The 12,330-nt window shown below is 45.9% G+C and overlaps 1 protein-coding gene across 2 annotated transcripts in view; it reads right to left on the bottom strand.

Moving 5' to 3' along the window:
* Positions 1-454: 454 nt before the first annotated feature.
* Positions 455-12,330, bottom strand: part of ALPK2 (alpha kinase 2) — a 30,619-nt gene continuing 18,743 nt past the window's right edge. For both annotated transcript variants that reach the window (XM_084832992.1, XM_084832991.1), the window contains one exon: positions 455-2,336. In XM_084832992.1, the coding sequence (XP_084689118.1) occupies positions 2,120-2,336 (217 nt within the window). In that variant the 3' untranslated portion in view covers positions 455-2,119. The remainder of the gene's footprint in view (positions 2,337-12,330) is intronic.

A 12,330-nucleotide genomic window follows, 5' to 3' on the forward strand; every position in this document is an offset into this window, starting at 1 on the left:
CCGCCCCATAGGAACTCCTGCGGACGTGGAGATGCGTGTGGCTGGTCCGTTGCAGACTCCGGAGGTCAGATTCTTTGGAATCCAGCCTCATTTGAGTCCGTGGCAAATTTCTCCAGCATCCCTAGTCATGAAACCTGTTTCACCTGAGACAACAATAGGACAGAATAAAAGAGTGTGCATACTACTTTCAACTCCAGGCTCCTTTGGAATGCATTCAACAGTATGACATACTCAAAACTTTCAAGGAGATTTAAAGTTTCTGTTTAACAGAAGACAGCTCTTGGAGAGAAAGCAACTGCTATAAATATGAAAACCTGCATAATGTATATTAAAACCTACACATATATGTTGAATTGATGCTCGTTAGGGAGGGGGGCACGACCAGAAATGGGTGGTGCATGCTTCTGCAGCATCAGGTGAAATATCAACAGATTCACACCACTAATTCTTGTTTCAGTTAGAATTTAATTGGAAAAAAATATATGGTGTTTAACAAGGACTATTATTATTGTGCAAATAATTAAGAAAGAAAACCATTATTCTAGTCACAGTGGTATTGACCTGGAACTGCCTGGGGGGTGATTGAGATGTAGGATACGTCTAACAGGGCTGCAAGTATAATGAAGTTAGTTACTCCTTGCAGATCAATGTGATTTGAAATGTAATGAAAAAAAATGGTGCCAGACTTCTAACACCCACATATGCCTGCACAGTGCTCATGCATACATGACCTATCTTGAACAGGGAATCCCCACCCTTTCTGCAAGGTCCAGATGGAACATCCATATTTAGAGGCACTATGCCCCTGAATGCAATTTATTGGTGGTGGTGGTGGTGATGAGGAACAGTTACACAATGTGATTGCCATCTTCATGCCTTGTGTCTGCTTAGCCACTGTGTGGATGCTGGATTAAATGAACCTTCAGTCTGATTTGGCAGGTCTCTTATTTCTTCTGTTGAATATCTCAAATACTGCTACCCGCCACACTGCCCCACCAAGACATTCACTGTCATTGAAGTCACACATACCCTTACTCATGCACAGCAACCCCTACACCTATCTCTCTGCCTCTCTTTCTCTCACATACTTTCATACCAGCTACAGATGAGACAGTGAACATGATCTAAGTCTTCGATTTCAAAAGCTGAGCATGTGAGTCTCCTAACAGTTTGTTGCTTTGCGTAACTCAGTGAGTAACTGCAGGCTGGAATTAGGGGTACAGCTAGGCAATAGAGGCTCACAAATTGTGGCTGTGGGTGCCAGACCGCTCCCAGGTCACCGGTGTGTGTGTTTTTAAATGCTATATTGTATCTTTGACCAGTGACTTTTTTCTGGTGGAACTCACCGGAACTGGGTTCCAGCACCTTTTCTTCTATTTACATATAGTGTTTGTCCACTATTTGAATGCTCTTCATTACAATTTAATCACCATCTACTCCCAAGGAAGCATAATCCAAGAGTTCCGGTACCTTTTTCTCCAGAAAAAAAGCACTGACTTTGACATAACTGTCATTACTGAATACCAGCGCAAAGCAAAAAAAATTAAAGTCCACAGATAAATCCCTCATCCACTTATTGTATCTTTTATGCCAATCTCAGAAACAAACATTCAGAAAAAACTAAATAGCAGTAGTAAAGGTGCAGGTGGTGCAGACTCACACATATTCCCAATGGAGTACAATGTGGGATGTATACCTTTCACCTCATGTGGGTTGAAGCGTATCCTACATAGACGTAATTACTAACTTAGGAGCTGAATTGCATGGAAGACAAAATATCTAGTCTGAATGCAATTTCTCCCAAAGGCCCAAGTGCAGCACAACCTCCAAAAGAGAGACTGTGAAAACACACTGCAGTCCATGTATCCAGTCTACACATGTGTCGATGCTTGCTACTGGGGTGCTGATTTTTCCAAATATTCAAGTTGTGACTGTTTTATGCCATCCAGTCTGCCATTTTCTGGTGTCAATTTTTAACTACTGTACCATGTTGAGAATGCTCAGAAGGAGCACCATTGCTGGAGTGTTCAGTTCTATAAAAATACACTGTACATTTCCAGAGAGGTCCTATTGCAAAGATGAGGGTGGTAGATATTTCTTTTGGAAGGAAACAAAGCCCCTACGTTTTCTTGGCAGTTTGAACACTGGCCACAGTTTTCTTTACAGTACTTGAGCTTGGCTGTGTCTTGAGTTTGGGGGCTGCTGGCTTCCTCTGTTTCTGACAGCTGGTTTGGATGGGTTTCAGTCTCAGCATCTCACAGTATTTATTACACTGATGGAGGGCCTTAAACTGATCAATGAACGAGTTGGAACAGTTACCTTTGAAACCTTTGTACCTGCAGAACAACAACAACAACAACAACAAAGAGACAGGATTTAAACCTTTACAGGTCCAAGACTAATGCATTAGATTTATCTTTTTTTATTCTTGCAAAATCCACTAAAACATTCAGGCCTGGAAAAAATAGCATGGAGAAAAAGCATGGAAAAATGGGGGGAAAATGGTCATCCCCCCACCCATTTTCTGTTTAATTCTTCTGTTGAAATTAATTGACTTAACAATGCCATCCTATATGTATGTACCCATATGCAAGCTTTGCTGAGCTCAATGGGACTTGCTCCCACTTAAGTGACTATAGGATCACAGTCTAAATGTGCTTAAATGTGATAGATCATGCCCTTGATTTTTTTTTTTTTAATGAAAGCTGAGATTCTTGGGAATCTGAGTACAATGGGTTGGATCCAAATTAATCATACTTAGTGTAGATCCATTGAAATCAATGTGACTGAAGTTACTTAAGCCCCATTGATTTCAATGGGTTTACTTTAAGAATGACTAAGGGTGCAATCCTATGGGGATAGTTGGCTGCCTCCAAACTTGGAGGCAAGTGACTATACAATGCAAGGTTGGCAGAGCACAGAGGGATCTTCTCCTCCATGCTCCAGCTGCCCTGCATTTGCAGCTACTAGACAGCCAATTTCAGCTGTCTAGCCAGGGCACCTTGGAGCAGCAGGGGGAGGCTGGACAGCACATAGGAAGCGTCATAATGGTGCTTCCTCCATCCCCTCCACTCCCCGCGCCCAGGGACACCCCCTTTTCAGCCGCTCCATGCTGCTCTTCTGAGTGCAGAGCTGGGGACGAACCGCTGTTCCTACGAGGCAGCGGGGGAAGGGGAGGGGAGTCGGTTTTCTGAGAACCAACCTTGGAGCCCTGGCTCCGAGCTCAGTTCCCAGAAAATGAAAAATCCTATGGCCGTCTAGCAGCCATAGGATTGCGCCCTAAATCTGGATCCAAACCTATGTTCATTATTTTTTTTCTGTCATTGTTCAGAATTACACCAAACAATCTGCTTTTCATTAAAAGCAGCACACATTTATACCTATCAGCATTAATCCTTACCAACAACAAAAACTACAATGCTTCACAAATATTTTTATAACTGTTGCAAAACTCCAGAGTTTGGGATGATATAATGTATTGGTGAAGTCACAGGCCAGCTTTGCCCAAGTTAAATCTCAATCACGCTGAAAACTATGGCATCATTCTTTTATTTTCCTTTCCGGAGCTCACCCCAGGATAGAGGAATGTACATTTGTCTGGAAAGGAAACAATGCCACCAAACCATCTCCACTATCTGAAAATGTCATGATTGAATGTCTTCACCCTTATTATGTCTCATTTTTCTTTGCCTTTTCTGTCAGGTACACTCACCACCCCTCCTACAAAATCAGATGAAGCAGTACAGGGATATGGGGAGATCTGTATGGAAGAACATCCCACTACATCATGCCATAATAGGTTCCATAGAAATGTTACAGATTTTGTATGGTGCTAACAGCTGTAACAAATTCTCTTTTCTGTTCTGCCTGCCTTGGTTTAATAAAAATGCTGACAGCTCTTTTCAAGACAAGTCTTATTTCCTTGTGAAGGAGACGCCTGTCATCTTGAACAGTCTCCTCTTCCAAAATGTAATGCTCCCTAGGAGCAACATCGCACCTGAAAACACACATGCATGTGCATACATTCCCCTCCCCCAGCCCCACTGATAATAAGCAATCTCTTAAACTTTAAGACTTAAAGGACAGGGTGATAAAGCAGTTTAATTATACATGGCTTCCATTCTCCTTGTGCTGAAGGGAGGCAAACTGGAAAGGCAGCAATATTAAATGCACTGTCTTCTGAGCATCAGTAATCCCACATGATGGAAGGCCACCTAGATACGTCCCCATGATGGAACATGTAATTCTTCCCTGGAATTGGAAACAGCTCTTTGATTGATCACACAAATCCTAGTGTTTTTCAAGCATACCTTCAATGTAATTTGTATTGTAGACTCTGCTTTCTTGCCTTCCCACACACTTAAATGATAACACACATGCTGCCATTGCTGCTGTTAACTGCAAACCTAGACCATTCTCTGATGCTCCCAAAAAGAGAGAGTGAGTCTGTACAGCACAGCCACAAGATGCTAGCTTGCTCACAAGTGTGAATACGATCATAGTGCCTATATATTTTTTATTATAAAAATATGCCCCATCTTTCAGTCCCAAAAGGCACTCCATTATTCTGTTCAGGAAATGATAGTTGCCCTTTATGATAAAGAACTTATTTTTTAAAATGAATACAGCTTTTTGTTAGCTAGTTCTTTTGAGCTGTTTCTAAGAGACCATCCCTCCCAACTCAGCTCTCTGATCCCTTGGTTCTCTCTTCTGTACAACTATTGAAAGTACAGGAGCTTGCCTGGGTAAGCCTTTGACTCTGGTTACCTAACTTCTGTCAGTAATAATTAGCCAAATTCTGGCCAAACCAAGGCACACATCTATTTTGTTTTCACATTTAGGGCCCATACTCTAGGAGGTAGTATGCCTCTGTGCATCAGTTGCTGAGGAACATGAATAGAAGTATGCTACTGCACTCATGTCCTACTTGTGGGCTTCCCACAGTCACTTGGTTGGCCGCTGTTTGATCCGAATGCTAAATTAGATAGGGTTGTGGCCTGATTCATCATGGCTCTTCTTATGTTCTTACTCACATTATGTTTGTAGCATGGGAACGAATATATTATGACTCCTTCCCACAACTTGAAGGTAATGTCAGAAACTCACTGTTCTCTTTGACTTTTAATTAATGTTTGTATGGTACACAATGTTGAAGCTTCACAACTTCGAATCTTCGAAGATCATGCCTGAATTAGAAAAAAAAACATGGCGGAGAAGCCCCGATTCTGCGAGGATAATGCCTTAATTAAAAAACAACAACATCCGGAGTGGGGGATAGGAGGGGGTAAAACTTAATCTCATTTGAAGGGACAGAATAACCCCCTGCTCAGTGCAAGAAGCCTGATTCCCAGGCAGTTGCCCATCCAACTACTGACCGGGGCCGACCCCGCTTAGCTTCCGAGATCAGACAAGCACGCGTGCATCCAGCCCTTTGCTTATTGCTGAGGAAACAGGGGCTGCTGAGGAAGCTATGCGATCAGTAGCCAGAAGAAGACATGGGGCCATCAAGAGCTGTGATTGGACAGGAGGGAAATACAAACACTGCCGTATATGGACAGGAGGGGAGGGGACTATGACCGGATATGGTAGTGAAGGCAGAAAATCAGAGCACATTAAGGGGAAATACCGGGATATTAGGGTATTGAAAGCGGGAGCACGGAAGTGGGAAATTCCGGTTCCAATTTGAGGCGGGTACTGCGTAGCGTGAAAGGCGGGCAGTGAAACCTCACTGGAAGCGAAAAAAGGCAGTAAGTGTAGATCCAGCCTGGGGCTGGGGGAACACATGATAGCACTTTTCAGGTACCTAAAGCAGAGGGAGGCTTCAACCTGTTCTCTATCATACAAGCCTGTAAGCCACAAAAAAACAGACTTACATTACAGGAAGGCAGATTTCAGCTGAACATCAGGAAAAACTTCCTAATGGTCAGAGCAGTCAGACAATGGAACCAACTGCCTAGGGAGGTGGTGGGCACTTTGTCACTGGAAGTATTCAAGCTGAGACTGGACAGCCATCTGTCAAGGATGCTTTAAACTGGATTCCTGCACTGAGCAGGGGGTTTGACTCAATGGCCTAAATGGACCTCTCAAACTCTATGATTCTATCAATGTTGCCCTATTTTCCCAGAGGCATGAAGAGCAGCTGCATTGGGGGGTTGCCCCCATGTATCCCACAATGCAAGTGTCACGTGAGAAGAAAGGCAGCTATGTATGGCCCTTTTAAACTTTATCTGAAACCAACAGTCCCATATATTACAGCACAATCTTATGGATGTTTAGCATGGCTGGCTGGGGAATGCTGGGTGTTGCAGGACTTTTTTCTATCAAAACTTGCATAGGATTGCATCTATAGTCACCAAGTCATTTTAACATCCTAAAAATTTGAAGGTAAACTTGTGTCCTTTGTGTCTGGTTTTCACAAAGGAAATACTATTTGACTGATTTGGTTACAGTCTCTTTTCACATTTGGCCTGTTTCGATTTAGTGCTTGCAAAGCAGTCTGATATGGCCATACTTAACCTTTTTGTTTAGGCCTAGCAGAGGGGGCTTGATTAAATATTTGGTGAACAAAGGTTAATTTCCTGACTTTGATACTTGTTTCCTCCAGAGGGCTAAAAATATGACTCTTTTTAAAAAGAAGGGTAAAGTGTGCCCTCTTCTGAGAGCAAGTATACTGCAGCCATTTCTGTAAAGCAAGCCGTTACTGTTTCCATGTTGTGAAGAAAAATGGACGTTATTAATTATTCTGTTCTAGCTCAAAAGGTAAACTTTTAGGCTGTAATATCAGTCTAAAAACCCTGGAAATTTAAATAAACTATATTGATCTCCAGAGTATCTGAGGAAGACAATCACAATTAACAAAATGAACAGAGCAATCCTATACTCAAATTACATTGAGGGTAGGAGGTGGGGAGAGAGATACACCACTGCTATGCCAATGGAACAGATGTCATATCCAGGCATGCAGAACCTCAGGCCAGGAAGCCCTAATCTGGCCACCTGGGATCCCAATCTGGTTCTCTGGGGTTTCCCACCTTTAATCAATTGTTTGGTGGTTTCCCAGCTTTTGTGCAGTTCACACCCTCCCCCCATTCTAAAGTGCTGAAATGCCCCTCCTAAGGCAGGAAGAGCTTTAAGCTAAAATATGCTGGTCTTTTGGCCTTGCCCCTTTTTCCTTCAGCCCCGCCCATTACTGGAATCCCACCCACCCCCACCCCCCATGAGCTTCTCCAAAATGGAATTCAGCCCTTGGACGGAAAGAAGCTCAACAGCCCTGCTATACATGCTTGGTCCAGGAGGTGGGGCAGGGATGACACAAACCATGAAATACGAAAATGGCGTAAAATCACAGTGACCCTAGAAACCCCAGTGCCACCCATACAGAATGAACTCGCAACAGGAACACACCTCCAGCGCAACTCTGTGCATCACCACACATGAACACAACATGCATAATGACTTCACGGCACCCCCAGTCCATTAGTCCCAGTGGCACAGCCAGCAATAACTCTGCTAATGTTAGTCTCCAAGCATCCGAACAGGCAGGAATTCCAATCCACTTATGCTACTACCAACCACTCTTTTAGGAGCACAACACACAAAGGAGGGAAGAAGAAAATGCAGCACCCACACAACTACCTAGGGAGGGCCCCTCCCCCCAAAGAGCAAATGCGCAGCCCTCCAGGGACAAGTGTTCAAGACCATCCCAGGGAGGAAAAGGCACTTTTGCCAACCTGCCAACAGGAGGGTCAGGAGATGGGGGGGGGGTTAAGCCCCACCAGGGAAGCTGCTGCTCTCACCTTTTGCATGCCTGGAAAAGAAATCATCAGGGGCAAAGGAAAGGGAGCTCCCAGGACTTGAACCTATGCTGCAAACTTCACAGAACAGTTCCCTCCCCACTCAGCCACAGCTGGGGGAGGATGGCTTAGAGTTTGGATGTAACACTAAACTGTAGTAAATCTAAAAGTGTAAACTTCTGATCTTCTCTTCATGGCTGTGTTGGAGGAGAGAGGATGGAGGACTGCGAATGGAGAAGGTGTGGGCAGTGGGGAGAGACTAAGCTCTTTCTTGTAATGCTTAACTTTGGCTTTAAACATGGGGACTGCCAAAGCCCAAACCTTACTTGTATTTTTGAAAACCCCATATTTAAATAAGAGCTTGAATCCATCCTCAGCTTGGGACAGTTTATATTTCTGGGACTGTGATTTGGAAGATGCTGCTGCAACCTTTTCTTTTTCTTTTTAATGCACCATTGTGTGTGAGAGAGAAACAACTTAGAAATAAAGCCATGAGCCAACAGCATTCCTTCCTAATCAGGTGCTGTCTTCTCGGAATTCTCTCCTTTATCTTAGGACAAGATTAATGGCCTCTGGCCACTGCTGGGAACATTATGCAGAATATTAATCAGTATGATCCTCTGCCACACATATTGTATGCTCATTAAAAACATACAACGTTAGAAGAAAGAAAATAGATGGTCATGAATTATTCATAACGTTTTGTGGCTTTTGGTAAGTCTGTGAATAATGACTTAACAGCAAGATATTTAGAGTATATTTTCTTCTTGCTCAAATATACTAGGGATACAAGGCAGGTATTAGCATTACAAAGTCATTGTTACAATGTGTCTATAGAGGATTGGACTATTGGAAAATGCAATTAATGTTGCATACTTAGTTATATTTGTTTGCTTATTTACTAACAATCCAATGTGTACTCCTTCTGCTAAGGCAGTGATACATAGAGCCTGATCACTGAAACCCAGCATGGGAGCAACTCACCCCTTGCACCAAGGCTGGGAACCAGCCCCACCTCTAGCAACAGCTATCAGCATTCTGATGGTATCAGTCTTTCCAAGTCCCTGCTCGCAGAGATGTGCCACAGATGGCAGTTCATTATGTGTTTCTTTTTCTGAAAACTGGAGAGGGAGATTGTCCCATGAGCAGTCTCCAAGCAGGCCTGCCTTTCAGTTGAAAGTATGAGAGAGTAACGCATTACAACAGAGTAGCAGGATGGTATGTATTTAACTGCAGTGAAAGGCAAAGCTGTATGCCATTTGCTTCACACAAAAGCCTCCTGCTCACACTGAGCCAGTCGAAGCAGCATCCTGGATCACATCCTCCAAGGCCACTTTAAAATATTTAGGGAGGGGCATAGCTCAATGCATAGATGTGCAGAAGTTTCCTGATTCAATTCCTGGGGATGGAGGCAGATTTAAGCTGGAAAAACTGAGCTGGCAAAAGAGGGCTTCCCCACCCCTTCCTTCCCACAGCAGCTCCTCCAGTCCCCTGAAAATGCTAGATAGTTAGGAGACCCTGCTGAATGGGGTGAGCTGTGTTGTGGGGGGATGGGGGGGAAATCCCCCAAATCAGGCAGGGGTACCTTCTGCAAGTGGAGCTCTCCATCTCACGGAAAGCCCTTTCCTCTTGTGGAAGGCAGATTCCAGACTAAACCCCTGGAATTTCTACTGAATGGACCTCAGTTAGCAGGGCTGGGAAGGACCTCTGTCTGAGGTCTTGGACAAATGCTGCATGCAGACTAGTCAATGCTGGCCTAGACCAGGGCTCTGACTCAGTATAAGGCAGCTCATATTCTAATTTTTTTGACCACAGTGGAATGCTACAATTTTGTAGGCCCCAGACCAGTTGACCCCATCTCACTCATCCCACCTGTTCTCGTGGCTTACTGAATTCCAACAGGGAGAATTTTACCCTCCCATCCATGCAGCTTCTCTAGATATTTATTTATTTATTAAATTTATTTATTAAATTTATTAATCACCCATCTGGCTGGTCACCCAGCCACTCTGGGCAACGCACAGCATACAACAAAACAGTTCAAAACAATAAAATTGTACAATAAAAACGTTTTCTAAAATACCCTAACCCACCCCAAATGCCTGCCTGAACAACCACGTTTTTAATGCACAGCGGAAGCTCATTAAAGAGGGGGCATGGCGGAGTTCCCTAGGGAGGGAGTTCCACAGAGTGGGGGCCACCACAGAAAAGGCCCTCTCCCTCGTCCCCACCAGTCTAGCTGTCCTGGCTGATGAGACAGAGAGAAGGCCATCCGAGGCTGATCTTGTTAAGCGGCCTGTCTGGTGTTGCTGGAGGCGCTCCTTAAGATAGGCTGGGCCGGAACCATATAGAGTTTTAAAAGTCAAAAGCAACACCTTGAATTTGGCCCGGAAAACAACTGGTAACCAGTGCAACTCCTTCAGCACTGGAGTCATGTGATCTCGCCGGCGGCTGCCTTTAATCAGGCAAGCCGCTGCGTTCTGTACAAGCTGCAGCTTCCAAACCGTCTTCAAGGGTAACCCCACGTAGAGCGCATTACAGTAGTCTAAACAAGAGGAGACCAGGGCATGTACTACCGATGGGAGCAGATGGTCGGGAAGGAAGGGGCGCAGCCGCCGTATCAGATAGAGTTGATGCAGCGCTATCCGGCTCACAGCTGACACCTGAGCCTCCATGGACAGCTGGGAGTCCAAAATGACCCCCAGGCTGCAGACCTGGTCTTTCAAGGGTAGCCGTACCCCATTCAACACCAGGTCAACATCCCCCAGCCTCCTCTTGTCTCCCACCAAAAGTACCTCGGTCTTGTCAGGGTTCAGCTTCAGCCTATTCCTCCCCATCCAGCCACTCACCGTCTCCAGACATTTGGACAGGGATTCTACTGCCAACCTTGGTGAAGATTTAAACGAGAGGTAGAGCTGCGTGTCATCCGCATATTGATGACACTGCACCCCAAACCTCCTGATGATAGCCCCCAGTGGCTTCACATAGATGTTAAATAGCATCGGGGAGAGGATGGAACCCTGTGGCACCCCACAAGTAAGTGGCCACGGGTCCGAAACCTCCTCTCCCAGTGCTACCCTCTGGTACCTGCCGGAGAGGAAGGACCGGAACCACCGCAATACGGTGTCCCCAGTGCCCAACCCCTCCAGGCGGTCCAGGAGGATACCGTGGTCAACGGTATCGAAAGCCGCTGAGAGGTCGAGGAGAACAAGGAAGGAGCATTCACCCCTATCCAGAGCCCTCCTCATATCATCCACCAAGGCGACCAAGGCCATTTCTGTCCCATGCCCAAGCCTGAAGCCCGACTGAAATGGATCTAGATAATCAGTTTCTTCCAAGTGTGCCTTCAACTGCATCACCACCACCCGCTCAATCACCTTGCCCCAAAATGGCGGATTTGAGACTGGGCGAAAGTTGTTCAAAACTTGAGGATCCAAGGAGGGCTTCTTTAAGAGCGGTCTTATCACTGCCTCCTAGAGGGCTGATGGCATCACTCCCTCCTCAAGGGAGGCGTTCACCACCGCCCTGATCCCCTCACCCGGTCTCTCTCTGCAGCCCATAATGAGCCAAGATGGGCAAGGATCAAGTAAGCAGGTGGTCGGCCTTACAGATGAAAGCACCTTGTCCACTTCATCAGAAGGAAGAAGCTAGAACCGATCCCACAAAACCGGTTTGCCACAGGCTGCCTCTTGCTCACTAGCTGTATCCACAGCGTGCGGAGTAACACTCCTAACCTGATCAATTTTATCTGCAAAGTGCCTTGCCAAGGCCTCACAGGCCGCCTTAGAATGCTCCAGTGGTTCTGGAGCCACAGGACTGACCAGGCTCCGGACCACTTGGAACAGCCTCCTGGGACAGCACTCTGCAGACGCGATAGAGGCAGCATAATATTCCTTTTTTGCTGCCTTCACCGCCATGTGATAGGCTGAAAATAGAGCTCTAGCCCGTGTCTGATCGTCTTTGGAGCAAGTCTTCTGCCACCGGCGGTCTAGCCGTCTCACCTCCTGTTTCAGAGCTCATAACCGTGGATTGAACCATGGTGCAGTCCGAGCCCTGTTCAGGGGGAGAGGGCATTTCGGAGCCACCTGATCTAATGCCCCAGTGATTGCGGCATTCCAGCCACCCACCAGGGTCTCGACCAAGTGGCCGTTGGCACGCTCCAGAGAATCCCCAAGCGCGTTCAGGAATCCATTCGGATCCATAAGACGCCTGGGGCGGACCATTTTAATGGGTCCTCCACCCCTGCGGAGGGGTTGTGGAACCGAGAAGTCTAACATGACCAGATAGTGATCTGACCATGACAAGGGGGTGGTGGATATACCCCCGACTTCCAGATCACTCCCCGCTTCTCCAGAAACAAACACAAGGTCTAGTGCATGACCGGCTACATGGGTGGGCCCAGTTAGAATATGGTGCAGCTCCCAGGAAGCCATGGTCTCCATGAAGTCCCGAGGTGCTGCTGTGAGGATGGCCTCTGAATGTACGTTGAAGTCCCGCAACACCAGTAAGTTAGGGGACTGTACATGCACATCAGAGA

This window comes from Heloderma suspectum, chromosome 2 (assembly GCF_057233095.1).
Source record: "Heloderma suspectum isolate Gila_16-S chromosome 2, 16-S_ref, whole genome shotgun sequence".
NCBI classification, from domain to species: domain Eukaryota; kingdom Metazoa; phylum Chordata; class Lepidosauria; order Squamata; family Helodermatidae; genus Heloderma; species Heloderma suspectum.